Source organism: Crocuta crocuta, unplaced genomic scaffold (assembly GCF_008692635.1).
Source record: "Crocuta crocuta isolate KB4526 unplaced genomic scaffold, BGI_CrCroc_1.0 scaffold163, whole genome shotgun sequence".
Lineage (NCBI taxonomy): Eukaryota > Metazoa > Chordata > Mammalia > Carnivora > Hyaenidae > Crocuta > Crocuta crocuta.
In genome coordinates this window covers 1,540,038-1,567,786 of record NW_027529533.1, presented here as the reverse complement: position 1 = coordinate 1,567,786, position 27,749 = coordinate 1,540,038, and the positions used below count along the sequence as shown (strand labels likewise).

Here is a 27,749-nt window from a genome sequence, read left to right as displayed (position 1 = left end):
GTCTACCCCCTCTTTTTTGATCCTACAGAACTATGCTAATATGGTAGCTACTAGCAGCCTGAAGGTACTGAGGACTTGAAATATGCATAGAACAAATTGAGATGTACTCTAACTGTATAAAATACTCAACAGATTTTAAAGACTTAGTGCAAAAATGTAAAATGGCTCAATAATAATTTTTGTATATTGATTATGCATCAAAGTAATGTTTTAGAGATACTAGAATAAATATAGTGATTCCAATTAAATTCACTTGGTTCTTTTTATGTGGCCATTTGAAAATCTGAGGTTAAATATACGGTTTGCATTGTATTTCTATCCAAAAGCACTGGAATGTAATATTTAATGATATGAAAAACATTCTCAACAGATTGTTGCAACTGGTTACAGGCTACATATCAGTTAGTAAAAAAGAACTCAGAAAAACTATCAAAAAGGAGANCTCTCTCTCTCTCTCTCAAAATAAATTTTAAAAAAGTAACTAAAATTAATTTCATTTGTTAATGGTATAGTTTGGTTTATATTCACTTTACAATCTTATTTTGGCTTAATGATGAAAAACCCCACACATACAGGTTTTTCATAACTTGTATATTTAAATTATTATAACAACACCTCAACAGAAGTCCACAAAAGGTAGGGGTTTTTTTTCTGTATATATAATACTTGTGAGAGATCTACACCCACATTGGTTTAAAAAGATAAAACCACACAGACGTGCATTTTGACATATGTTCCGTTCCAGTGTTAAAGGCTGATTGGAAGAACATTACTTTCAAAGCATATTTTGCCAAAAGAACATAAAGCCAGTATATTTTTAATACATTCTAGTTCACACCCTCACACAGCAATATGGAATAAAAAAGAATATGCTTGAAGAGTTTTTTTCCTTAAAAAAAGAAAAACACACACACACAGACACACACACACACACACACACACACCACTTTCTACCAAAATGCGAGTGCTAGAACTCTAAGCTTTCAAAGTATGTCTAAGTTTAGACGTCAAAACAGTAAGGAGCAATCTCTGTGGTGTATCAGGCCTGTGCTGGTGCTCTGGAAACTAACAAATCAGATTCCATTACTGACCACAGGGAAAACACAATCTGGACAGCGGGGAGGGAGACAGATGTAGACACAATTATCTGTGATGCACGATCTTCTGGCAAGAAAAAAGGAGCGTAATGGGACTGAAAGAGTCACGTGGCCTGCAGTGTTGGAGAAAGCAGGGAAGGAGCATAAAAGCTCACTGAGAAGCTGCGAGAGCTGATGGCAGCGGGGGTGGGATTAAGGGGATGGCCCAGGGGGCTGCTGGCGGGACCTGAGGGTGGAAAAGTGTGAGGACAAGGCCCCTTCCAGGGGCTTTCAGCGCTACCACGATGTACTTTTACACAGGGTAACAGCACGTCCTTCGCTAACTTCTTTAGTGTTCTTTAGTAACGTAACTCTGGTGGCCATATGGAGGCTGAGTGGATGGAAGAGAAGATGCACAGAAGTCAGCTGAGAAATTTTAATGAATTCTGAGCCTGTTCCGAGGCTGTGGAAACGGAGAGGAAGCGGATAAATCTGAGACATTTCAGAGCACCAATAGGCCTCAGGCTGATGGCTGAGGACTTCAGCTTCTGTGACAGCACATGGTTTAAGGAGAAAATTCAGAAAAGGAGGCGATTTGATGACTAGGGTAGGAGAGTTAGCCCAGTTTTTGATGTGTGGAGTTTCAGGAATAATAGTTAGTATCCTACGTGTACTTATTCCCTTCTAAACACTGCATGTGAAGCATCTCACTTAGTCCCCACATTAAATGTGCTATGAGGCAGATATCAAAATGGTGCCCATTTTGTACATTAGGAAACAGGTTCAGATAACGTGATCAGGTTTTCTGGTAAGCAGCAGTATCCAGAATGGAAGTAGAAGTCTGAGGCCACACACACACACCCCTTATCCCTAGATTACAGTGCACCGTATCAGAGTCCAATAAAGAGAAGGATTGTTTCCTCTACTGACACACGGGAAAAGAGGAGAGGATGTATAAGGCAAAAGACATATTTGGAAGCAAGGAAACAAAGCTGATGACCTCTGTGTGGCAGGGGACAGGCCATCTGCTCAGAATCGGGGTGGGAGACAGGCAAGGGAGAAGGCATCAGGTGCCAAAGAGCCCAATGGCTCAGTACAACTACAAGGGTGAGAAGCACAAGATGTACTGACCGACACTGCGGGCCCACCAGGCGCCTGGACACTCCTGCAATCTAGACGTCAGCAGGAGCTCTGTCACGTCTGGGTCACGGCCCGGCAGGACAAATATACGGGAATCCTGGGACTGTGCCCTGTGCTGAGCTGCCCTCTTCCCAGAGCTGTAGTTTTCCATGTGGTGTCCCCAGCAAGACACAGAGCAGAGAACAAAGAGGATGACTACCTTTAAAGAGAGGGCAAGGCGGTCCCGGATGTAGTTCTCCTCTGTTTTTGCCTTTTCAATTTCCTGCTCAAGTTCCAAGCGCTGCTTGCCCACCTGTTGCAGGATCTGTTCTCTCTCCTTTCGGAGCTCATTCTTTAAGGCTGCTATTCGCTCCTTGTACTCTTCATCCAGTTTTCTGTGAGGAGGAGAGACCAACAAGCTGCCATTAAGACCCTCAGAGGTCCCTGTGCAGACCCACCAAAAATGGAAACACAGAGTCAGAGCGATGGGAAGCTTCTCGAGGAAGTATCTATTGGGTCCTGCTTTCCTTAAGGCTCGACCACACCTGCGTCCCTCTAGCCAGCCAGGTGTGGCCAAGCAGGCAGGCAGGCTGAGCCCCACTGCCTTTGCCAGCGTGGTGGCAAAGAGGGCCCTGACCCCACCAGTCCTACCTGAGGTTGTATTCATTGCGTCGCTCGATGGCCGCATGGTGATCATCCACCTCTGAAGCCATCAGAGACTTGAGCTTCTCAGCCTTGTCCAGATCTGACCGTAGCTTCTCTTTCTCTCTGACCACTTGATCAACTCGCTCCCTTGAATGAGAAGTAGACCAAGTTAAAGGGAAACTGTCTCTAAGCAACAAGTGGACCCAAAAAAGCTCTCCTCTGCTTTGCTTCAGTACAAAAACAAAACCAAGACAACCCAGACCCTCCCACAACAAACACTTTCACAGCCTACATGCAAATCTAAGCCATAACTTAATTTTCACAATGGTGAGATGATAGGAGATTAGCCCCATATGCATACAGAATGTGTCACAGGTGTCTAAAGGACTTGCTGGGCAACCAGGAAAGGGAATGCGGTGGGTGGACCTTCCATGCAACTCACAGCAAATGCCGGATCTCAGCCTTAAAGCTGGCCAGAGCTGCCTGGTGAATGCCATTCTTGGTGACCAAAAGTTCATTTTCAAGAGCCAGTGTCAATTCTGTCAGGTTGACATTTCCATCAAGGCTGAAATCCAAGGCCTAGAAATTAGAACAAGTTCAAGAAAATTACAATTTCTGTCCTCTAAAGCAGAAGCTGTGAAAGGTGTACGAACCCAGAGAAGTGAATGTACAGTCAAGAAGTTGGAGGATCACCTTTCTTTAGTGATAGCTTAGGAACAACCTTCAATCGAAGTTCTCTCTAAGGAAACCATAACGTGCTTATGTGCACATTTAACAAAATCTCTCTGGCACTATAAATAAATACAGTAGTATAACTCTAATCTTTACCAACCAGACATCAGTTAAGAGCACTCACTGCACTTGTCCATAGTTTAGGAGTTAGAAACATGGGAAGTGGTTAGCAAAAGACTCCTGATTAAAGGGGGTAAGAGAAGTTACCTCTTATTTCTGAGAGCGTGTGATTAGAAGAATCATTAAGGAGCAATCAAATCAAGTCAAATCAAATCAGTTTCAAAAGCACTGCAATTTTTCAACCCTTCCCCAATTTGTCCTCTCCCAGTTTAGCTGCCACACCTTCAGGATCTCCTGGCTGTTCTCAATGCCCTCTTCCTGCCAGGAGTCGAGTATTTTCTCCACTGATGCATAGCCCATCCCATCGTCCAGGCAGGAGAACACCCGAAAGCCAATGGTACTTGTCATTGCTGATGGGGTTGTGGTGCGTCGTCCACTCTCATCGAAGGACTGGGAGAAGACAGAGACTTGAGCAAGGTCAACCCTTTCAACCAGACACTGACCCAGACTGGTCAGTCCCGACCACAATGAGCAGAAGCCATGTCTAACACTACTTTAAAAAAAAAAAAAAAAGAAAAAAAAAGAGTCATGCAGCCCCTTTGATCTGTCTTTCCCAAGGGAGTCAAGAATGTAAAACGTATCAAAAACAGTTGCTCTGGTAGGGAGATCCTTTACATAGATGAGATGTGTCTTTACTTAACGCCAAGTTTCTTCTGACCCACAGCTAACATTAAAGGGCATAATTAGTGGCTCCCCACTCTGTAATTTATAGTCATTTTTCAAACCCAACTTTTCCTTCCCAATGGTTTAGTCTTTCTTTTTCTTTTGCTTCTTTCTCCCTATTCTTCTTCTAACAACAGATTAATTCATTAGAAACTATTCAAGTGAGTTTTAACTTCTACTTACAAAGAAACCACTTCCTACTTATTTCTCACCTGCATGGAGAGGTGCCTTTTCAACTGTCTATATGGAGTAGATGCTGATGGCGTGAGGGATTTTCCATTTTTGAATAAGCCATAGAAAAAATCTTCTACGCTCATTGTACCATCAGGATCAAGATTATGGAAGACTTCCTCAAGCATCTAGAAAAGAACAACCACTTACTTTAAGTATTTCCCTCAAAATAACACAAGGCCCAAAGTACATTTGTGGCCAATAGAACCTGGCACCACTGTTGATCCCAGGGCTCCAGAAATATAACATGTACCTTTATTTTCATTTTGCTGAATTTATTTTCCTTTTCAGTAATATGTCCTTCCTCCTCCACAAGCTAAGTGTAAACAACCATTTTCATACCTTAGCCAATTTAGCAATTAACTGTTTTCTCTTTTATGCACACTCTTAAAATGAGTAAACATTTTTATTTAAAAAACTTTTTTTTAACATTTATTTTTTGAGAGAGAGAGAGAGAGAGAGAGAGAGAGAGAGAGAGGGGGGCAGAGAAAGAGGGAGTCACAGAGCCAAAGCAGGTTCCAGGCTCCGAGCTCTCAGCACAGAGTCCGACGTGGGGCTCAAACCCACGAACCATGAGCTCATGACCTGAGCCAAAGTCACATAATCGACTGAGCCACCCAGGCACCCCGAAATGGGTAATGTTCAGTTTTGCTACACATTATTCTTATGGATTAAAAAATATAAAGATCTAGCTTCCCAGTGTTGTAACAATAGAAGTAAGTTTGGACAGTCATTAAACTATTATATTGTGGTGACTCAACATGATATTTTGCTTATACTGAATTTTTGAAATTGGTGTGTTGGCACTGCAGAATTTGGTCTGGGACAGATTGCAATGATCTAAGAGTTTGTGTCTGAAACTCATGACTTGGGATTTAGAGCACTGCTTGGAAGAGGACTGCATGTTTTAGGGTTTGCTTTAACGCTTTCGCAGAGGAGAAATGAAGGTCAGATAAGAAGGATTTTAGGGGCGCTGGGTGGCTTAGTTGGTTAAGCATCCGACTTTCGCTTAGGTCATGATCTCATGGTTCATGGGTTCGAGCCCCGCGTCGGGCTCTGTGCTGACAGCCAGCTCAGAGCCTGGAGCCTGTTTCAGTCTGTGACTCCCTCTCTCTCTGACCCTCCCCTGCTCACGCTGTCTCTCTCTCTCTCCTAGAAATAAATAAAAACATTAAAAAAAAAAAAAAGAAGGATTTTGTGTGTGCCCAACAGAAGGGCCCCAAGAAATGTAGAGAGAAGGGAATTCTGTGCCCTCTAATGGTAATGAAGTAATCCTCCTCATGTAACTGGGGAAGGAGAGGCTGGACTGTAGTCCCTTCTAGAGGCTTCCCTAGGAGATGGTTTGTTCCCTAGCACAGCAGAGGAGCATAAAAGATGGATGAAGCAGCATGAGTCACTGACATCACAAAATAGGGAGGAAAGGCAATGAGCTCTTTTTTCCTGGCAGCTGGATTGCTCTTTCTTCTGGGGGCTCCAGTTTTTCTATACAGACACCCCTCCATTGTACAGAACCGAGGATCTTGTTAAAATGCAGACTCTGATACAGTTAAATCTGGGGGGTGGGGTCTGAGATTCTGAATCTCTAACAAGTTCTCAGGTGATGCCCATAGCGTAAGCAACACATTTAATCTGAAGGCATCTGAGTCTGCAATTGGGTCCATTCTAACAAAGGCCTCTTTGTAACATATTTTCAAATTTTGCATATCCATTTCATAAGTCTGGACTATTGCTAGGATTCATCATCTCATAAGTGTTGATTTTATTCTTTACAGAAGTGCTAGAGGCATTTCTTTTATCCCCAATGTTTCTGTCCAGTTCACATCCAATAGGAAACATCTGTCTCTATTCTTTTTTTTTGTTTTTTTAATACCACTTCCTCTGGTGAGAACTCTGAAACAAGAAACCATTCTAAAGAGTGGAAATCTTTGGAAGAGGAACAGTTCCTAATAGAGAATTATATGGTAAAACCGATGGAAAGGTATTTGGGGTTAGATTTTGAGGTCACTAAGATCCGCCAGCAGTTCTGTCTCGGTCTTACCAACCACAAGAACAGTTTCTCAGAGGATTAGGCTCTCAGGATCATCAAACCAGAAGTCACAGTAACATCCAGGTGTGCTGACTGAAGTGAACAATCTTATTTTGGCTCTAACCTTAGCTTCACACTGCTTGGCCTTGTGACCCTGGCCAAATCAATGCCCGGCTTCCAGACTGCCTAAAAACCCATCACCTCATCCATTCAACATTCAAAGCAGTGGAGCAGGTGAGTCCCGCATTATTGTACATGCAGGAGTGGGCGAGTGGCCAATAGAAGACTGAGGAGTCAGAAAAAGGCAGGGTTGGGCTACACAGAACGCATGCCAAATGGGCATGTGGGACACCCTGGCAGCCTGTGCAGGAGCCAGATCCAGAACCCTGAGGACATTCTTACTCTTGACACGCCAGCCAGGACTTTGGGTGGTTGTATACAATGGAACATAATGCACTAGAATGGGGATAACAAACCCGAATACCCAGAGAGGGCAGGAAGGTGATGTAAATGAACGAGGCAGGATGGTCTTGAGACATTACAAAGGAGTCCCATTTAAAGCAGGGAGCTGAACACAAGAGCGCGTGCCCTGTCCAGGGGAGTTAGCCGGCCACTTCCCACCGCTAGCAGAACGGAGTCAAATATTCAGGGTTTTAGAAAAATCTCCCGAGTTAAAAGAAGTGTAGCAAGAGCTGAATTTCTAAACAGTGAACAGACCAAAATAACAAAAACAACTCAAAACTTGGGGCTGTATTTGGCATGTAGGGCGACAGTGTGCCATCCCTGCCAAACAGCCGTCCTTGCTTCTGGAAAGCAGAGTGCGTAAGACAGTGAGTCTCGTTCCCTTCATGGTAATGGCCATAAGCAGCAGTGACATCACTTTCTTTATCTATAAAACGAGGAGGTGACTAAGCCTAAAATTGCTTTCAGTCATGAAATCCTATGATCCTAAGTTGAGTGTAGATGAGATCATCCTGAACTTTCAGCTGCTCTGTGGTCTAGAGCTAACAGTATAAGGTACTATAGTATTTCATGATTTTTTTTTTTTTTTTTTTTTTTTTTGGTGGAGGAGAAACATTAAGCAAAAGCTGTATTCAATGAGCAACCTTTTACTCACCCTTGGATCAGAGGAAAATAACTAAATATGCTACTTCGTTCCCTGGGTTTTAGAAATTCCACCACAGAAGAAAATGCAGTTCCCCACAAACAGCTACAGTTTATTCCAAGAATTGTTCTTGGATAAATAATCCAAGTTTGTGCAGTATCTTTTGGCAAAACACCCCAAGGTTCTGCATACTGCACTGGTTTATAATTTAGGTGGGTGAATTTAATGTTATGACTCAACAACGCTGAAAAATAAATGACCATGGAGCCATTACAAAGCTAGTCAACGGGTATATAACAGTCACATATACCACGGAGAAGGAGGAAAAAATCTCCTCTGCAAATGAGGCTACTTGGTAGCTTTCGATGATAAATCTCTCTCTGGTTTAGGAAAATAATACCACTTTATCCCCTGAGCAAGCAAGCAGTATGGTTTCAAATACCATTCTAATCAACGATTCCCCAAACTACAACGGTAGCCCTAATCTCTGAGCCCCTCCACTTCTTATTTTCAGCTCTTTGAAAGACATGCCTTAAAATTATTTATATTCTTATGTTTCATGGCTGTTCAAGCACCCACTCCTGCCAGTTCCCTCTTAATTTTTCAGAAAACAAAGCTCAGAAGTTTAGCAAGCAAGAGTCTTTTGCAGCGGGCGGGGCTCCTTCAAGATTCTTCTGTATACCTTCAAAACCACCAGCCCACCCTTTTCTATTTCCTCGTGACCAGAATATTGTGATGGCTCCTGGCCGGTCTCCTAGCCAAAGGCTGTCTGTACACCAATATACCCCAAAAAGCAGCTCGGCCCATCCTCAGTATCTAAGTTTTTCTTGTCCGTTACTCAATCTGCTGAAGAATGCAGGGCTGATACCAAGATCTTCTCTCCAAAAACCTAAACTCATCAGCCTGGCCTTGGAAATATTCTCCCAACTCAAATCTTCTGAACTCCCTGCGTAATCCTTCCTCCAGGTCTTTCTCACACGGTGTTCTGTGAATGCCACTTCTACAGATCTGTCTGACGTGGTGGCTCCACTGAGTTGGTTAGAGTCTAGTAATAATGTGGGGTAACATGCTTAGCACAGTGAGGGTCAGGTAGTATGGGCTCAGTGAGGGTTAGCTATTGTCAAGTTTGGTTTTTTTCCCACAACACAACACAAGCTTCTTAAAGAAGGAATCTTCCAGGCTCACCTCCTAGGGAAAAAAGAGAATGGAGTCTCTGTAACATGCTGCAGGAAGCCAACATATGGCCATTCCTAGCCTGTGGCCAGCTGAGAGTTCATCATGATGATTATTCCTGAATAAAGATACGATGCACGGCTCACCTCTCCATCGATATTCTGCAGGCCATACTGCTCACAGATGGAGACCAGCTTCTTTCGGTTCAGGTGACCATCACGGGTGATCCCCAGATCTTCACAAACCTCCTGTAGTTTCTCTTCTATCCAGTCTTGGGGAGCAGAAGACCCACTTTGTGAAGCATTCAAGTCATCTGGGTTCCAAAATCTTAACTGGCCTGAAATAAAAACATATATTGTGCTGTTCCCAAAGGAACTGCAGAGAGAGAGAGCGAGAGCGAGAGAGCGAGCGAGAGAGCGCGCGCACATGCGCAAGAGAGCAAGAGCCTATTCTCAAAGAAACCTGTGCTTTCTGAAAGTATTACAAGAAAGAGACTATAAATGCTGGGTCCACCTTGATTTGAGTCTGTAGTTCAAAGGAAATGGAATCACTGGTTCCTAGGCTGCAACAAGAGCAAATGGGAACATTGTTCTATGCCACGTAGCAAGTATCTTGTGTGCAGGCACACCAAGGCCCTAGGTCTGTTTTGTTCCAAATGAAAACATGCACAGGCTTTGGTGTGACTGGAAGAGAAGGCTAGTTGAGAAGCATTCCAAGGAGATGTATAAGCCCTGCCTCAACTCTAGCTATCAGACTTTATTATCACCACTTTCCTTCAGGTCTAAGCACTAGAACTGCTTTCACTGAGAAGGAAAGGATTTCATAATAAATATCATAAAATACTTGTAAAAGTCTCAGGATTAGCTTGTTTACGTATTTAAATATTCTGACCTACAAACAAACCAACCTGAAACAATAAATGGTTGTAAACTCCAAGTTGCTAATCATCTATACTTTAAGGACAAATTTATTTGAAGACATAAGGATCAAACTCATTTAAAAACCAAAATTTACTTATCCTCTATTACAAGTTCTCGCTTCTGGTTAAATTTTCTGCTTATACATGAGAGATTTATAGTCATTACTTAATCATGACATAATCAGAGGGACAATTTTGTGTGCCTGGAAGAGCCTTAAAAGGTTGAGAAGAGCATTTAGTGCCACCATTACTATTTACTGAAGAAATTAAGTTCATTACTGCTGTGTCTTTCCAGGTTAGAGACCTAGAGAACACACAGTAATTACACTTAAGGAGAGTACAGCCCAGGATGGTGTGAGGTGGGCTCACGTTCCGTCTGCTGAACCACAGTGCCATCTGCTGGCCACAGAAGTTTAATATGTTTCGCAGCTACTTAAATACATCTGGAAGTTGACAATGGGTGTATTTTAAAAGGTCATTATTTAGTTCAGGACTGCTCATAGATTAATTTGAAAGTTTGCATAAGAAAGCAATTAACTCATAAGTGAAATTCTTCATCTTAGTTGCCCTATCTTGTATGAAGTTAAAATGCTGGGATTTTAAAACTATGAACTTTCCCTTGGGAATGAATTTTTTTGTTGTCACTGTTGTTAAGGTTACTTGTTAGCTGGCCTCCAGCATGCAAGGCTGTTGGGAAGAAGGCTAAGAGATGCAGGAAACGGGGATGTGAAGAGCGCCCTGGGAATGGCAGCCCTTCCTTTCCAGACAGGCTCCCCCACACAAACACACAGTTCCTACCTTCTGCTTCATACTCTTCACTGCGCTGTGTCTTCCAGTGCTAGAGAAGGCAAGAGAAAATTAGTGTGCTTTAGTAAATATTCAGTTTTTCCAAGAAAACCTCTGGAATCATCACCTGAGTAAGTCACATGATTCAGAACCTTTCGGGTGGGCTATCCTTAGTCAACCAGCCAATCAGAAAGAGACACCTAAGACATACCACAGAGCCACTAGGCATTTGCCTTTCCCGGCTGCAAATTCACTTATTCAACAGCAAAACCTATCACAGCTAATAAAAACCAAGCCAAAGCAAATATTCAGAATCTATCAACCAACAATTTATATGATGCATTTATCAACCTGTTCTTCAATGTGTAATGGATGCCAAATATTATGATACATTTTCAGAATACAACTATGAACAGAAGAAACAAATTTCTTTCCTCAAGAAGTTTATATGCTAAGAAAACATGCAGACAGGAAAACAAAGTATAATATTGTAGTGTATTAAGTGTGATGGGCGCCTGGGTGGCTCAGTCAGTTAAGCGTCTAACCTCGACTCCAGTCAGGATCTCATGTCTCACAAGTTCAAGCCCTGCGTCAGGCTCTGCGCTGACAGTTTGGAGCCTGGAGCGTGCCTCAGATTCTGTGTCTCCCTCTCTCTTTCTGCCTCTCCCCCCACTTGCATTCTGTTTCTCTTGTCTCAAAAAATAAATAAGCACTCGGGGCGCCTGGGTGGCTCAGGTGGTTAAGCATCCGACTTCGGCTCAGGTCATGATCTCACAGCTTGTGGGTTCAAGCCCCGCATTGGGCTCTGTGCTGACAGCTCAGAGCCTGGAGCCTGCTTTTGATTCTGTGTCTCCCTCTCTCTCTCTCTCTCTGCTCTTCTCCCACTCATGATCTCTCTCTCAAAAATAAATAAAACATTTAAAAAATTTTTTTAATTTAAAAAAATAAGTATTAAAAAATTCATTAAAAAAATTAAAAAGCCTATAGAAAGTGTTATGATGGAGAAGTTCAAATGCTATGAGGGTACCTAAACAGGATCCTTCAGACTTAGGACATCTGAGTAGACTTCCTGAAAGAAGCAACATCTAAACTCAGACCTGAAGAAGGGTGAGCAAGAGACAGCTATGTGAAAAGAAAGGAGCAGCTACTATTTGCTGAAGCACAGAGGTAAGAATGAGCCTAGTATTTTTGTGACACACTGAGGGAGAAGACAGAGATGCAACCCCAAACACGTGGCTAGAAAGCTCAAGTTAAAGAAAATATATGTTACCAGTAAATTGCATTAGAAGCAGTGAAATTTACCTGAAGTAGGCCGTTTTGCCCCTATTGTGCTATCTTACTATTGGGTCTTTTTCAAGTCACAGCATACATTTTTGTAGTCTGTGTACTGCATAAGGGCATCCAGCCAGGGCACAATCAGAACCAAACTCCGGCCCCTGCTCCACCAGCCAAGCGCAGCACAGGTCTGCTTCTGGTCAGCGGCAACAAGCAGGGCCATGGTGGCCCTGGGCCGGCCAGTGAGCTGCTGAATCACTCCTGCTGGGAGGTTCTACAACTATGGCAGGAAACCAACCCTGTTGAGAAAAGGCGTCTCCCCCTTTTGAAACCTGGCTGCTATCTCAGCAGAGATCCAACTTGATGAATGAAGCTGCTTTTGGTAACAAATATCAAGCCCTCTCTCTGTGATGGTTGGACTACACAAGATGATCTGATTTCTTGGAATCCTAAGTAAAGTCAGCAGGAAAATTAGCCTGATTAAATCTAGTCTCCAAGAGCTCGGATCCCTATCGCAAATGGTGTGCCACTCAAAATTCTTAGGTTGAATGTTGTATTTCAATATCTCCTTCAAATTGATAAGAATGTAGGTCCTCTCTCAGGCAATCTAAGTACGTCTACTTTTTCCACCCCATACTCACTTATGCTGGGCCTCTCCACTTAAAGGATAATTGTCTACCAGGACTTCACAGTTCCATATTTTACTTGGAAAGACACTGAGGAGAGCACCAGAGTTTCCCCAGTTTTGCCACACTACACCAAAACTCCAGACTGACAATGATGAGGTGGATCATTCGTGCCACGCGGAAGACCTCAAAAGGCCATAACTCACAATGTACATGTTCACTACAACTCATTCAGATTACAACTGAAAGTCACTAATATACATGGTAGTTACGGCAACATAATTAGGGGACAGTGTGATTTCTGCTTGTTCATTTGTGATTACAATTTTAACAGCCCACAGTTCCTGCCCTAAAGACATATTTCAAACCTAGTGGATATATGTGAAGCATGGAGGGGGTAGGGAAGGAGTGGTGGGGTAAACAGCCCTCTGTAGATTTTCTTACATTATTGTTTCTGGGTGGAATTTTACTGTTTTCGTATAAAATGATTTAAATCAATAAAGAGCCACTGAAAAATGCATCCTGCCTGTCCCAGTATATTTGTTTCCTTACCCACAGAGCAAAGATTTAAATTCTTATCCTAATACTACATAATTTCACATCCCCAAATTATGAAAATTCATTATTCAGCATATAATTTGGAAGCACTCTAAAATGGAATCCCTTAAATGTGTTTACAACAAATGAAATAGGTTTCTATGATCTAAGAACCATTGGTCAAAATAATACTAAATCACAAGCAGGGGAGGATTTTTAACAGCACAAACAGACAGGAAAAATAACAGGAGAATAAGGATCACTGGACCCCATGAATAAAGGGAACCCCCACTGGGACACACAGATGGAAAAATGCAAAAATTCACTAGAGAATTTGAATGGCAGCTTTGAAATGACAGGAAGAAAGTATCAGCAAATTTGAAGACTAGTCAACTGAAATTAATCCAGTCTGAGGAACTGAAAGAGAAACACACCTTCAAAAAAACCCTTGGTGACAATTCCTAAAGTAATGAGGTGTGTATAGTTACAGAAAAGTGTATTTCTTACATTTGCTCACTTCTCCATTTATTTTTAAATAGTGAGCAATTAGTTCAGAGGAGCAAGGGGATCTAATATACTGTTCCAATATTTCATGAGTCAATGAGGCTGGGTGATTATATCAGATTCACTTCTTTTTTTAAGTTTATTTATTTTGAGAGACAGAGCAAGTGAGCGAGCAAGGGACAGAGAGAGAGGGAAAGAGAAAATCCCAAGCAGGTTTTACATTCAGCACAGAGCCCAATGCAGGGTTCCATCTCAAGGCCATGAGATCATGACCTGAGCAGAAATCAAGTCAGATACTTAACGGAGTGCAGTGAGCCACTCAGGCGCCCCTATACCTGATTCAGTTCTTAGGTCAGTACTTCTGTTCTCCTTCCCTGATTCTTACCCCCAAACTAGTAAGAGTATGGGGGTGACAGCACAGACATGGGAGCCAGACTGCTCCTTACCTACTGAATTTGGCCTAGACAAATTTATTAATTGCTTTTTGCCTCAGTTTCTCCATCTATAAAATGGGAATAAAGTGGTACATATTTTAAAATTGTGCTTGGCACATAATAAGCACTGTAAAATCTCATTTTTATTTTTTTTTATTTTTTTTTAAATTTTTTTTAATGTTTTATTTATTTCTAGGAGAGAGAGAGAGACAGCGTGAGCAGGGGAGGGTCAGAGAGAGAGGGAGTCACAGACTGAAACAGGCTCCAGGCTCTGAGCTGGCAGTCAGCACGGAGCCCGACGCGGGGCTCGAACCCACGAACCGCGAGATCATGACCCAAGCGAAAGTCGGACGCTTAACCGACTAAGCCACCCAGGCGCCCCTAAAATCTCATTTTTATTGTATGTGTGTTTATGTAGTACATATTAAATTTGTTTTTGCAGATTTTATTTTCATTAGCATGTTTAAACTTAAGGCGTTAATTTAGGTGGCCTGGGGGAAATATCAGTTACTCATATAAATTTGTAAGAAAATGCCAAGTCCAGCAAATATTCAAAGACTCATTTCAACAGCAAAGTAGTATAAATTAAAACCAGGAAATCCCTTTATTCCCATTAAATTAGCAGTGCTTAAGATATGAGTCCTATTACCTTCAGGATTATGAATTAAAATAGGACTGTTTATATGTTACTAGTAGCAGTGGAAATGGATATTACTCTTTTGGTAAAGAAAATTGCTTCATGTTTGAAAGCCTTGCAAATGTTCACATTCTTTGACCCAATAATTTCATATGATTTCCATTGACAATAAAACAAAGGAGAAAAGCATATGCATAGATAGGTTCATTTAGCACTTTTTGTAAAAGTACTGAAAACAATGTAAATCCTCAACAGTGGAGCACAAAGTACAATTGAACAGCATAATGTAGTCATTAAAGTATAATTCTAAAACCATGTAAGAGATGGAAAAACATCACATGAAATGTTAAATGAAAGACCAGAACAAAAATACCATCTCTGCTATGACTACCACAGGCAAAAATATTCATACAATTAGACAAAGACTGGAAGGAAATAGAAATTAAAAATAGATGCATTTAGTTGAGGGAATATGGGAAACAATTATATTTCCTTTGCTATTATAAATGTTTGTGCAATATAAACAAGTGCAACTTCACTATTTCTTTTTACCCCCCTGTCTTCTAATTCTCACTAAATGAATCTCTTGTCATCTGGGAGTGGAGAGAAAGGCAAAGTTCTTTCGCAGTGTGCATCTGCTCTGTGACCTGAGACAGAGGAAGCCTAGCGGGGGAACCCAGGTGCTGGTCAGGAGGGTGAAAGCTGCTGACGCCAGTGCCTCCTGAGCTTCAGAGTGTGGAGAGATCAGGGACACCGGAGACCCAAACTGGGGACTGAGACCATGGCCATCCTTCAGGCAGCTTAACCCAATGGCATCAGGCACAGCACAGCCTTCTCAAGCCCCAGGCAGCACTGGCAGCTTTAATGATTTCACACAACTCTTTGGGAAAGTGGTGGCAGGTAAGTTAAAAAATCTCCAGGAGTAACAACTTCCCAAGCATTTCTGCCACGGCCCTGTGTAAGTAAGAACTAGAGATCCAGCTAGGAACAGCCCTGCTAGAAGCAAACATATACTAAATGGCTACATTTCCATCCCGAGACCGCTTCAGTTGCAGATGGAGTTAGCCACCAGAAACACTGCTGTGCTTCTCCCCAGTCTCTGCCAAGGGTCTGTTCCTTTAACAAGGGGGAAGAAAGCACATGGAGGCCGAATGTTTGTTATTAAATTGCAATTTCGAGGGGTGGGATGGGGGGAGATTCCGTTCATTCACAGCTCATTTTCTTTCTCACTGCCTGGCGCCCGTAGTTCTAATTAAAAAGCAGCAGGGGCGGGAGGGGATGGCAGGTTAGAAGGTTGGGGGGATTTAGGTCATTCGCCTACTGGACCACCACCAATAAAAGGAGGCATCATTCTGGAACAAGGTCTTTTAATTGCCGCTTGTTTACCCAGCACAGTGAAAGCCTGGCAGGTGGCCTCTAGACACAGATCAGCCATGAGCACTGGAAGGGAGATAATCTCAGAATCTCTGGAAAAATGGGGAAGACGGGAGGCACAACTGCTGGCATGTGTTCTCAATACTAATTCATGAAAAAGGATTTTGAATTCTTCCCCTGAAATCTTAGATTACCTATCACTGGAGGAATGGATGTTAATAAATGTTTTACAGTCATTCTGTGAGATTCTGGAGGCAAAGCGGTAGAGGGCATGAGCACAGAGGGCATGGGTTCAGCCTGGCTCTGCCACTAGGTGTGACCCCTTACTTAGTACCTTACTTCATGCCCAAAGTGGGGATGAGCTGCCCAGCGCAGACACGAAGGCATATCACTTAGGAAGTGATAGCTATTTATATGATTTCAGCCAAAACAAAGATGTGGTTAAGGATTTGGGCTCCAGGAGCACCTGGCTGGCTCAGTGAGTTGAGTGTCTGACTTCAGCTCAGGTCATGATCTCACGGTTCCATGGGTTTGAGCCCCGTGTCAGACTCTGTGCTGTCAGCTCAGGGCCTGGAGCCTGCTTCAGATTCTGTCTGTCTCTCTCTCTCTCTCTCTCTGCCCCTTCTCAAAAATAAATAAATAAACATTAAAAAAAAAAAAAAAAAAGGATCTGGGCTCAAGAGCTGGACCACCAGGTTCAGTTTCAGCTCCATCACTTACCTGCTGTTCAAACCCAGGCACATTACTTAATTGCCAGCGTGCCTCAGTTATCTGATGGATAAGTGAGTAACAGTACCTGCCTACTAAGGTGTGCTAATATTTGGAATGCATGTAAAACGGTGCCTGCTGTAACTCGAGAGCTGAGTGTTTGTTAAATAAATAAATATTACCATTACTATTCCTACTATTTGTGTGTCCAAAATTAGGACAAGGGCAGAGAAAAGAAACGACAGACCACTGTCAGCTTTAAGAACAAACCCAGAAGAGGCTCTGTAGAACCATAGCTTTGAACATAGTAATTGTAATGAAGCAATCAACTTTTGATTCAGCTTAGGAGCAGGGGCTCCCTAGGCACCCTCCCCCTGTAGAGAGGGTCCCCTGGGTGGCCACAGCTGGCGGGGACTGCCTGTGTTCCTTATGACCATACCAAGTGTGCTGGCCAACGACCCCATTGAGAGCAGTTAGAGGGGAGAGGGTCAGAGGTTGCCTGGCCCCAAAATGGCTACTACAGAAGGCAGCCCCCCACCCCAGGCGGACAAAGGAAGCCCAGTCCATAGACTGTGCATCTCAGTGTCACCCTGGCCATTGTGGCCAGCTCTCTGGTTGCCCGACAGCCAGATGAGGGTGCCCTGCACACGCAGGCTACACCAGCGACGTCACTTTCAGGAATGCTTTCTCTGGAAGGCCACCTGCTTTGCTGGACTCCAGAGCAGATGGCCTGAGCCTCTTGGATCCCGGGCTCCCAGCCCTGAGGCCGGGCCGGCATCTGCAGCCTGCGGGCCCGGCGAGGCCCCTGCCCACAATAGCCCCATCACAGCCCCCACCAGCCATCTGCTCCAGTGTAGACCTTGTGCCCTGCAGAATGTATGGCTAATTAAAACGATTATGGGGGCACACACGGGGCTATTCTTTCCCAGCAGAGGTTGCTGAACCGACCTCAGCAGCCTTAAGCAGATGTTTTTTTCTTTTTCTTTTTTTTCTTTTTTTGGAAGGGGAAAGCCTTGCAAGCCCAGAAAGAAGAGGAAGGAAATTTGCTGGAATAACAAAGCTCCCCAAACAAATTGAGCTATAGTGTCCATTTTACAAGAGCGACACACTTACCCAAGCACAGGAAGTCTGCAAAAACACAAACAGAACTCAGTTTAGAAGGGTGTTTATGACCAAAACGTGAGGACTTTGAAAAACATGGCATCCGTGGCATATTTAACTAACAGTCCTAAATATGTATAAAGCCCTTGCTCTGGGCCAGGTACTGAAAGCCAAGCAAGCCCAGCAGGGCCCCTCTTTCTGTAGGGACACACTCCTGGGACTTCAATTCATTTTTGTCATCCTGCCTTTGAATGCAAAATGGGCAATGGAGAGAGCCTACCGGCCCAGCTCCCCAGTCCCTCCGCTCTGAACCCACAGATAAGCCCCGCAGTTGCAGAGCTGTCATAACTAGAAAGCGAATCAGTTCCTTTATCTTTGCGGAAGGGCCATGCTAATCTTCTCTGTATCGTTCCAACTTTAGTATATGTGCTGCCGAAGCGAGCACAGTTCCTTTATCTTTAAAAGCAACTAAAAGCTGGGGCGCCTGGGTGGCTCAGTCAGTTGAGTGTCCGACTTCAGCTCAGGTCACGATCTCACAGCTCATGAGTTCCAGCCCTGCATCAGGCTCTGTGCTGACAGCTCAGAGCCTGAAGCCTGCTTCAGATTCTGTGTCTCCCTCTCTCTCTGCCCCTCCCCCGCTCACACTCGTATCTCCTTCAAAAATAAATAAACATTTAAAAAAATTTAAAGCAATTAAAATCTACAGGTCAATACTGGGGACACCAGGAGTGAATGTAGGATTTTTAACTGCACACACATTTATATGAGTCCTGCTACATTGCAAAAAGTCTTCAGTTTGGCAACAGTGAAGAAATGCTGAATTGAAAAGAATTTGAGCCTTAAGCCTCTTCTCCTACCAAGGTCGGGGAGTGTTCTTGGTTCACTGGATTTCAAAGTCCCTAAAGGGATTTTTTACTGTATCTGCTCATGGTAAGAGTTGCTCTTGGTAGATAAGGAACAGTGTTTTCCGTTTGGAAAATACACTTAACAGTATAGTTGGAAAACGTTACTATTATCATTAAACTTAACTTTGTTCATTTTCAATTTGTTGTCTGTTTTACTTTCTAGTTCATAAATAAATACTGGAAATTGTTGACCTGGAAGCAGGTGGGGGTGGGAGCTGGAGGCCCAGGGAATTCCCTCTGATCCAGTCAGGAAGCCATAGCAGAAGAGCACAGCTTGCAAGCCTGACAGGGCGGTCTGTGTTAAAATGAGAGAGATTATTAGCTTTGAAGGGGCTTCTTTACATCACTTTCAAGTGATCTACAACTGCATCTTGAATGAGTGTTTCACCTCTGGGAATAGCCAAAGGATCTAATAGATGTAAGAAAAATCAAGGGAAACACTGGAAATCCATTAATTTAAAAAAAAAAAAAACTATCCTGATGATGTCCTATCATTTGACGGAAAGAAGTGGCATCAGTAATGAAAATGCTTACTTTGTCAAAGACTAGAACAAAACATCTAACAGGAGGAATGGGACCACAGGTACATTTCAACTACAAAAGCTCCTCCAGAACTTCTCTCAGTTATTAAGAAGTTTGCCCAGAATTAAGTATTTACGCCAGACAATATGAATGAATAATTCATGAAGACTAACTGTGAAGAAACACATAGATGAAAATGAACATAAGGGGCCTAGAAGTCAGTTTCCCACTTCTAGAAGAAGCCTGATTTTATGTGAGGTAGTAAAATCAGTTTGGGGGATTGTTCTTAGTTCTTAAACCGCCACTGCCACTCCTGTCCTACCCCCACTGTCCAAACACAAAGACATGACTTGCTGAGCAAACCCCATTGTTGAGCAAATGAAGCAAGTAGCTTCAACTTTTCTCTCAGGTCCTCACTTCAACCGCACAGTTTTGGCTTACACCACTATTGTCTGTAGTTGAAGAAATAATTGTTGAAAGCCACCTGCTCTCGATAATAATCTTCCTAGACCTGATTTATTCCCTGTGGAGGAAAACAGTTAACAAGGTGTCCTCTGTTTTCAACGAGGGCAGAAAGCAAAGTAGTCCTGCCCTAATTATATTCATTGAACAACCTTTCCTACCAGGTCTCAGTCATACAGAATAGAACTGGGCATTATTGCTTCTCCCCACTTCCACCTATCCTTAGAAGAAATCACAAAATTCAAGGTCAGTTCAGTAGCCATTGTGGGTATGCATATAAAAAGGGGAAAAAAGTACTCTCTGGAAACTAAAATCTCACTTCTGTCTCTTAACCAAAAACAACCACCCAAACTTTCTCATTAATCACATCTTACACTGGAATCGAGAATGTGCCCTTTGTTAGTTGGGATTAATTCAGAATAGAACGTCAAACTGAAATGCCTTGAGTGAAAATGATCCCGTAAAAAAAAAAGAAAAAAATCACCACTTTCCTTTCAATACCACCTGAGATGAGAAGTCAGACTCCCAAGGGAATCCATTTGCCAGATAAACACACTAAATTGGAAAGTGAAGAAGGCACCTTTCAGCCTCATGGTGGAACCTACCTGACACTTGTGAAATTAGCACATTCTGCTTCAGGACTTCCAAACGAAATTCTGAAATACACATTATAGTGCTGAGAATTTAGGGAGACTACAGTGGTCCTTCCCTATGCGATGGCTTTGTGGCCTTGTGAACTAGACGAGGTAGGGGAGGCAAGTTTCCTAGCTAGATTAGATATTTTCTGTTTCAGCAGGAAAGAATCCAATTGCCAGAATTAAGGCTGGGGATAGGATCAAGAGGATTAATATGTATACAATTTTTATTAGGGCTTTTAACATATATGGTCTGAAACAAAAGTCGAGCACTATCAAAACCACCTCATAGCAAGCTTTATTCTACTACATTCTAATCAGAGGATGAGGCCAATGTGGTGAATGGATCATTTGTTACCCCACAGCCACCAAGCAGCCTCTCACCCAAGGCACCACGTCACAATGGTGTGCCACGAATGGTTATATGAGGGGTTCCAGGTCACTGTAACTAATGAAGACTGAAGCTTCACATGGGACTTACGTTAAAAATAAATGTAGTTGGGGGTGCCTGGGTGGCTTAGTCGGTTAAGCGTCCGACTTTCGCTTAGCTCATGATCTCGCAGTTCGTGGGTTCGAGCCCCGCGTCGGGCTCTGTGCTGCCAGCTCAGAGCCTGGAGCCTGTTTCAGTCTGTGACTCCCTCTCTCTCTGACCCTCCCCTGCTCATGCTGTCTCTCTCTCTCTCTCTCTCTCCTAGAAATAAATAAAACGTTAAAAAAATAAAATAAAATAAATGTAGTTGGGGCATCTGGGTGTCTCAGTCGGTTAAGTGTCCAACTTTGGCTCAGGTCATGATCTCACAGTTTGTGAGTTCGAGCCCCGCGTTATGCTCTGTGCTGACAGCTCAGAGCCTGGAACCTCCTTCAGATTCTGTGTCTCCCCTTCTCTCTGCCCCTCCCATGCTCATGCTCTGTCTCTCTCAATAATAAATAATAAAATAAATGTAGTTGCTTAGAGCAAACTTTATAATAGCATCACTCTTACTTCAGTATCTGTATTTCTGTTTTCTTGGGTGGGACAGGAGGGTGGAGTTACAGGTAGACTGCAGAGAAGTACCACTACTGAGAATTACCTATCATTTTGGTTGTACATATAGGAAAAGGCCTTCCCAAATAAAGATGCAGAAAAAAGTGTTGTGAGTCACTAACCAGGAGCAGAGGACCAAACTGTTGATCCAAAGCAACTTCTCTATTACAGAATAATCCTAGAGGGAAGAGAGGCGTGAGGGAGAAATTTTTTTAATGTTTATTTATTTTGAGAGAGTGAGAGAGAGTGCACGAGCAGGAAAGGGACAGAGAGAGAGGGAGGGAGAGAATCTCAAGCAGGCTCTACACTGTCAGCACAGAGCCCGGTGTGGGGACTGAACCCACAAACTGTGAAATCATGGCCTGAGCCAAAAGCAAGAGTCATACACTTAGCCAACTGAGCCACCCAGGCTCCCTGGGGAGGAGTTATTGTTTTATCCCTTCAGATGATCGTTTGCTCACTTATCCCTATAAGAGGAGCTCCTAGAAGGAAGCAAGCCACCCCGAGAGCAGCTTTTACAGGTGTCTGTAACCCCATTCCATTCCACTGCCCTCCCCTCTCCAAGTGCTCAGATAAAAGACACTGATTCATCCTGGAGCAAAGATTAGCCTCCTTGCTGGGGAGCAACAGCCAGGCTTCTCCATGTAACTTTTGATGACAGGTTAAAGTCCTTTCAACTTCATCAAAAAATTCTAAAGTCACTTCAAGAACACTTTGGCATGTCTGAGAGCAAGAGAAACCGCATTCTGAAGGCAAGCTAGGAACCTCACCTTTCCCTGAGCCAGGAGTCAAAGGAAACTCACAGTCAAAACCAAGAAGACCCATGTCTGGCTCCCCAGCTGACTACTCCTGATGCATCATTCACATCAGGAGACACCCATCCCTGCTCCCTCCTTCAATACTGCCCAATGGCACTGAGATGAAGTAGGAACCACAGGTAATGAATATACCTGAGAAATAAATTCTTAACACCCAAGGGCAGGAGACAGAAGGGCTCGGGCAACCAAAAGAGGGGGAAAAAAAAAAAAAAAAAGAAGCCAACAGTAAAGAACTCCTGACAGGCTCTGAAATGCTTATAAGTTAATAAGTAAACCCTACAGGTCATTAAGGATTTTCACCTTTTGGGAGCGACTCTAGAATAAGGAAGGCTACCCGGCACTCCAAAGAGACCAGGGGATTTCTGGTGTGAGCACGTGCTGTCCAGAGCGTGAAGTTCTGTTGGCCAGCTGAGTGGCCCGAAACTGCTGAGGCTTCTGTGGAAATGGGCCAGGAAACAGGAATACTGTCTTGACCCAGCGGTATGCCGTGAAGGCAGACATCCCGTGGAAATCAAGCCACCGGACCGTGTGTATGTGTGAAGGCAGCGAGTGTGACCTACTGCTAACAAAGCCTGGACAGGCCCTTCTTGCTGTCCACAGGGGCTTCAAAAATGTCACACGTGAGGCTACTGACTTTTTACAGTGATGCATCGATGTGAAAACTGACAGGCCCAGTTCAGCTCATAAAACACTTCATTGTTAGGCAAGAAAGCATCTGGGCGAGTATTCAGTTTGAGTCCACCTTCAACAATTTAAAAAAGACAAGGTAAAAGGGGGTTATGCGGTGCCCTTGTAGCGTTTCGGGGGCCAGATGTAACAGATTCGGGAAGTCGGGTCAGTAGGGGGTCTTCAAGGAGGACAGACATGGAAAGAAAGGACCCTTCTAGGCCTCTATTTGCTGCTCTGGTGAAAGGGGTAGTTGAACACTAAAGCTTCTATATACAGTTTGAAAAAGTCCCACCCAAGCGGTTCTGAAGGAGTAAGGACAAGCTGAATATTGGGGGTGAAATGTGTTCTCCCAACATGCCCTTTCACCAAGACACAGCAGCAAGAATTTGCCCGAACTCAGGCCCCAACACTTATCTTTATTTATCCAGGAGCCCAAAGTCTCACTTTTAAACAGTAAATCTCACTGGAATTCTGTAGATAAGATAAAACAAGGATATAAGAGCTCTGCGCAAGAAATTTTCTGGGTATCCTGAGATCATAACTAGAAACTATCTTACCAAAAAAAAATAAGTCATCATTTAATTTCTGAGCACCAAATCATAATGCCTTGGGTACTGAAAGTAGTTGGAGAAAAGAGATACTAGACTTCAAAGTGTTTTCCAAATAATGAAAGGTCCAAATACCCCCAGAAGTGTTGACACATACTTTTTTTTTTGGTCCATAGAGAAGTGTCTCAGATACATTCTACATTACGTAGGGTTATGAAACAGACTTTAGGTAATAAAATGCTACCCTTCCTGACAGCAAGATAAATATTATGAGCGCTGCAATAGCTATGCAAATTACTTACATCTCTGAAACTGCATATGCAAAATTTTGTGCACGTGAGTATATGTGTTTTATTGGGGAAAGGGCCCTATCTCCCAGGGACGTGAGAAAGGGTCAGAAACTGACGGGACTCAAGAAAAGAGGTAGCCTCTGCCCCTGCTCAGCCCCAGGTGCCTCTTCCTTGTTTCTCATGTCCTCTTCTGTCTTCAGCTGTCACCTCTCACCCATGCCCGCCTTACGCCATTTGGCAGGTTTTTCTCCCTCTTCTCTAGCTGCTTTTCTTCCTCTCTTCTCTCTCACAGGTCTACCACTGTTCCTTTACTTCTGGCGTGAGGACAGGTATTCCTTATCTTTAAAACAATAGTGCAAACTTCCCCAGATCAATAGACCACCAGTCCTGTGTCTTCTAAATTGATGTGCTCTCGCTGGTTTCATTTTTGCTCAGTACCTAGGTTCTGTTACCTTTGGGTCTGTGGGCATTCTGGAAGGCTGAAGATGCTAGATGTCTGACTGCTGGGGTCATTACTGGAGCAAGCTTCCTGTGGATTTTAATGAGCTGAACACGGGCGTTAGACAGCAATGAACTCTCACAAACGCGCACACCTCCAGCAATCCACCATCTACAGACAATTTAAGAAGGTTGAGGCACTTTGTCTCTTTCCCAGCTTATGTTAATATCTGAAATATTTGCATCCCCAGTCTGAGCTGGGATTTGCAAGAAATATTTAGAGCTTGCTCAGCATGGCGTTTTCAATCATGTTCTATAAATGGCATGCTGGTAAATGAGCCGTAAGGAAAGAATAAAGGAAATGTTACTGCTTCTCCTTCACTGATAAAGTACGGTGATGCGTAAAAGGGAAAGAAAGGAGATGAGGGAAGCGGGCACATCTGACTGCTGGAAGGCCAGGAGGACCTTGGCGCCAGGAAGGAGAACTGTGATGGTTGCTGAGGCCACAAGAACCGAGTGTGAAAGCTGCTGTACCCCGCCAGGGAAGAGAAGGCGCAGCTTTCAAACTGCCTAAGCGCACCGCTGTTGTTTCCTACCTGCCATTGATGCTGTTTTATAGACTGCATGGGGGGGGCAGGGGGCAGCTTTTTAGACAACTAAAAATGACGGTGCCGTGAAGAGAGACATTCTCTTAAGAAGTGCTCGAGGTGGCAGACCCCAGAGAATAGGAAAATAACTGAATTTTAAAATATATGCACATAAAGCTTGCACAGAAATGTCAGCTCTCCAGGGGTTGAAACAGAGGTGGAAACATTCAAACAACAGAAAAATTAGCCATCTATATCCAAGAGACCAAGTAATAAGATTAGCAAGTAGCTGGTAACTGAGAAGAGCCATAAACTCCTCAGGTTTCCTGTCTCCACACCACCATGGCAGGGGTATCTGTCCATCACCGCACCTCTGGTCCAAGTGGATGTGCTTGTCCAATTCCTTACCTCGTGGCGATCACTGGCTGGGGTGTGCGAAGGCCGTGCTTCTTCATCTAGGGGCTCAATCTCTGCAAACTCTTCCACGGACTCTTGAAACTCAGGTAAGGACCTTCGTCCGTAACGCTTCCCACCTTTAACATATTTGGGCTGAGCTTCTAGGGAACAGTCTAGGCAGGGAGACAAGAGTTGAGGCCACATTACATGACAGTCTCAGCCCTTAGCTGACACTCACAGCTGTCAGATGCAGCCTCTTATACTAGCCCCAAAATAAACCACCACTGTTTGCCAGTTGTGCGGGGATGTGGGCGTGTGTGAGGCACCAGGTCAGATGCAGAGCACAGCTTCTAATTTCTGAATGACTGACAGCGCCTGGAGCTCATCTCTGCATACGATGAGAGAGATGCAATGCCAGCAGAAGCGTCTGACTTAAAAGTACATAATTAAGATCAGGATAAAGCAAGGGGTCATATTTGTTCTCCTGTTTATTAAGCTGGTATCTTGCAGAGAGAGGAAAAGGGAGAGGGGGAGATCATACTGACAAAGAGACGCGCTGGAGGAAGTCTTGGAAAATAATGATAAAACGGACACCATATCAGCACTGTTAGTATTCACACACCCCTCCTGTACCTCAGTGACTCCTTTGTTAACCATCCCACCTTCTGATCCATCAGACAAGCGGGATGACAGAACAAAGAAGCTGACACAGTGGATCCTAATAAATTAATGACAGCTCATCACTTACATGAAACCTGGCATCAAGATCTCATTATAAAATTAAAAGCTGTAGAATAAAATAGTAAAGGCAAAACTGTATAAAGAAAAATGCTACATTATGTTTTTATTCTCTTCATGAGTTTGGTGTTGTACAAAATAAAATGGAACGTGCATAAGGTGAGGGCTATTTCTTGACCTTAAAGAAGGCCCTCAGCATTTTGATGTAACATGTCTCAGGTTCAATATTTCGCCATGTTCACGACCACCACTGCCACTACCACCATTGCTGCCACCACCATTGCCACCGCTGCTGCCACCACCACCACCACCACCACACACTGACCTTTCTCTACAATGGATAGCTTTAAAGCAAGAGAATAAATACTTCACTCAATGCACATGCCATCTTAGATATAGAGGCTTTTTAGCACCTGGCACAGAATTAGGAGAATATCCTATTAAAATGCAAAAGATCGGCAATGCTTTGATTTCAGTTCTTATCACCCACAAAAGCATAGGGTTTCTCTAGAGAACATAATGTGTATTCTATTTGAACACGACCATCTTAACAAAACAGGTCTCAATTCACACATGTCGATTTTCAAATGAGGTTATATACACACATCATCAAAACCAGGATGGTCAATTAGATAAGAACTGAAAGGTCGAAACCATTCCTTTACTACCACTGAAACCACATGAAGGGTTAAGCCATTACTTTGTAGCTTCCATGGGAGGGCAGGCGTTCCTGTGTGACTAACTCTGCTCTTCCCTGCACCCCCATGCCCTTCCTCTGGTCGAAGCTCAGATTTCACAGATGTGGTCAGAAGCATTCTGAAAACGCTCAGCACAGCTCAGAGTGAAGTATTTATGCTTGCTTTATAATTTCCAGCAATATTTATATCCAGCTTTTAAAAAGTCCCAGCCAAGTCATTGTAATCGGTCGAGCGGTTCCCTTACACGAAGAGTTTAAGCATATGCAATTTAGATTGAAAATCACATGCACGTTTGAAGGTACCTTTCATCAGGAGAGAGTGTGTCAGTCTGGGAGTATTCAGGAGCGGCCCAGACACCCGAGCTACTTGTTGGCAGCTGACACCCACAGATGCTAGTCAGATAAAGAGGCAACGTAGAACCATCCTTAATTTATTACACATTCTTAAATTTTACTGGCAGACAACANGGGGGGTTGGAAAAGATTAAAAGAAAAACTTACAACATCAGAAAATGGAATGTGACAGTCTCCCAGTGTGAGAATAGTCGTGGTCTGGGAATGGAAATGGCAAAGGAGCCCTTACTGTGTACTGCGCTTTTACGGAGGAAAAGAGTAACGGGACAGGGGCGCCTGGGTGGCTCAGTCAGTTNATTTGGTAAAATTAATAAAAAAAAAAAAAAAGAGTAATGGCACAAAGCAGCCATCTTAAAAAACCTAATGTAATTTACTCCACAACCTCCCTGTGGATGAAGTGGCCCCCAGTTATTTACCACTAAATATTCCATGCCCTACAGGGAACAGCAGTGTATTTGAATAGGGAACAGAAGGTAACAGATTGTGAGCCATTAGGGACCCTGGGAGATTTGGGTTAATTTTATTTATTTTTGCATTGCCAAGAGTTTTTAAAATTTTTATTTATATTTTATTATTATAACTAATTGTGATCAAACTTTCAGTATCTTTAACAGAATGTAAATATATCACAAAGTCAATTTCTAGAGAAATCTAGTGAACTGTATACTCTTTTTTGGAATAAAGAGATTAGCACAAAGGAAAAATGGGGTGTTAATGTTACCTCATACTGCATTTCCCAAACCTTCTATGTGACCAGTAAAGAATTAGACTAACTGAACCAATTACAGTGACTTCTTTGACTTACATATTTCTCTCCTACTTAAAGCATGAGCATCATTATACTTACATGATAAGAAATGAAGAAAGACAGCAAA

General features: G+C 43.2%; 1 protein-coding gene and 1 pseudogene across 4 annotated transcripts in view; both read right to left on the bottom strand.

The window, feature by feature from the left end:
• The window catches only part of NIN (ninein), a 100,352-nt gene that overhangs the window by 43,264 nt on the left and 29,339 nt on the right, over nucleotides 1-27,749 (bottom strand). For all 4 annotated transcript variants that reach the window (XM_077761254.1, XM_077761255.1, XM_077761256.1 and 1 more), the window contains exons 5-12: nucleotides 25,098-25,258; nucleotides 10,608-10,647; nucleotides 9,037-9,227; nucleotides 4,568-4,714; nucleotides 3,915-4,082; nucleotides 3,283-3,419; nucleotides 2,847-2,987; nucleotides 2,416-2,590 (exon numbers count right to left, since the gene is read on the bottom strand). In XM_077761254.1, coding sequence (XP_077617380.1) covers nucleotides 2,416-2,590; nucleotides 2,847-2,987; nucleotides 3,283-3,419; nucleotides 3,915-4,082; nucleotides 4,568-4,714; nucleotides 9,037-9,227; nucleotides 10,608-10,647; nucleotides 25,098-25,258 — 1,160 coding nt within the window. The remainder of the gene's footprint in view (nucleotides 1-2,415; nucleotides 2,591-2,846; nucleotides 2,988-3,282; nucleotides 3,420-3,914; nucleotides 4,083-4,567; nucleotides 4,715-9,036; nucleotides 9,228-10,607; nucleotides 10,648-25,097; nucleotides 25,259-27,749) is intronic.
• On the bottom strand, nucleotides 18,136-18,236 carry LOC144229290 (U6 spliceosomal RNA; annotated as a pseudogene).